General features: G+C 68.7%; 1 protein-coding gene across 1 annotated transcript; it reads right to left on the bottom strand.

Annotated features, from left to right (window-relative positions):
- Positions 1 to 207: 207 nt before the first annotated feature.
- Positions 208 to 1,360, bottom strand: MNEG_16646 (starch phosphorylase; the record flags this gene model as incomplete). The annotated part of the gene is made up of 4 exons (XM_014034885.1): positions 208 to 218; positions 435 to 475; positions 812 to 903; positions 1,283 to 1,360. The coding sequence occupies 4 exons, from the start codon at positions 1,358 to 1,360 to the stop codon at positions 208 to 210; spliced, it is 222 nt and encodes a 73-aa protein (XP_013890339.1).
- Between the last annotated feature and the right edge of the window lie 47 nt (positions 1,361 to 1,407).

Below are 1,407 nucleotides of genomic sequence, written 5' to 3'. Positions count from 1 at the left end.
CCCCAGCGCACCCGAGCCCGCGACCGAGAGGATGCTCTTGCGCGTCCACTCTGTCTGGTCCTTGTAGTCCCTGTCGACGCGGGCCTGGGCCTCCAGGTAGGAGGGGAAGTCGTTGGCCAGCAGGTAGTAGTCACCACCTTGGTTTTTTTTTTGGGGGGGGGGGGGCGGGTGTGTTTAGTTTGCGTGATGGTGTAAGCGGGTGTTAGTTTAGTGCTTGACTGTGTGTGGATTTGTGTGTGTGTGCGTGCGTGTGTGTGTGCGTGCGTGTGTGTGTGTGTGTGTGTGTGTGTGCACGCGTGTGTGCACATGTACACGTGCTTGTGCTGGGAAAGACACGTATTTCCTGCACCCAGAGAGGGGCCGTCGACCCCGCGCGTGGTCCCCGCTGCAGCATCCCCCCCCGGTGGGCATCCTTGGCGGGTTGCGCCTCTCACCGGTGGTGATGGCGTCCATCACCGGCGCAAAGTAGTCCTCCCTGGCGGGGCGAGTGGGTTAGGTGAGGTGGGCGAGGTGCGTGAGGCAGGTGGGTGAGGCTGGGTCGGGGTGGGGATGCGGCAGCAGGGTCGGCTGTCCAGTGACGCGACACTCCGTCTGCCGCACTCCTCGCAGCAATTCCGGCGGCCTCCCCCAAATGCGCCCGCCTCGCAGCGCCTCCCCCACCTCCCGACCAGACAGCGGTCGCCCCGGCATCATCGCATCGAACTCAGCGGTGCAGCCCCTCCCCCTGCCCAGAGGCTGCCGATGAAACTCCCCCCCCAAACTTCCAACAAACTAACAACTCCGCGCGCACCAGCCCCCAACACCCCCTCACCAGCCGAACAGCCCGCTGCGGACCAGCTGCACCACGTGGTTGTAGCGCGGGTCAGGCTGGAACGACCGCCGCTCGGCGCGCAGCCGCGGCACCTGCGCGCGGCACGCGGCGCGCACGCCCGGGATGGGGCAGGGCGGGCAGGTCGTCAGCAGCGGGGCCACGCGTCTTGGCCGCCCGGAGGGGGCCGTGCGGAGGGCGCCTCCCTTCCCAACTTCAGCTGGCGGGGCGCTAAGGCCCTGGCGCTGCCGGCGCCAGCTTGGCCAGCCAGCTCCCCGATGCGCCCCCCCCCCTTTGTTGGCCACCACAGGGGCCCGTGGCAGCCTCCCCAGTTCCCTAGGGGCCCCCCCTCCAAACCCTGGTCTATGCTGGGCCCCGACACCATGCATGATCGCTGCCGGGCCCCGCCCCTGCGGGCTAGCCCCCGCGTGGCCCTCGGGGGCGGCCCACCCCCCATAAGGCCCCCCCACAAACCTGGTCTGCGCTGGCCCCGAAGATGAACATGTTGTCGGGGCCAATCTCCTCCGCGATCTCCACGTTGGCGCCGTCCATGGTGCCGATGATGAGGCACCTTTGGGAGGGGGGGCAGGGGCGGGGAG

The sequence above is a fragment of the Monoraphidium neglectum genome (genome assembly GCF_000611645.1).
Source record: "Monoraphidium neglectum strain SAG 48.87 unplaced genomic scaffold scaffold06625, whole genome shotgun sequence".
Classification (NCBI taxonomy): Eukaryota; Viridiplantae; Chlorophyta; class Chlorophyceae; order Sphaeropleales; family Selenastraceae; genus Monoraphidium; species Monoraphidium neglectum.
This window is presented reverse-complemented; position numbering and strand designations above follow the sequence as displayed.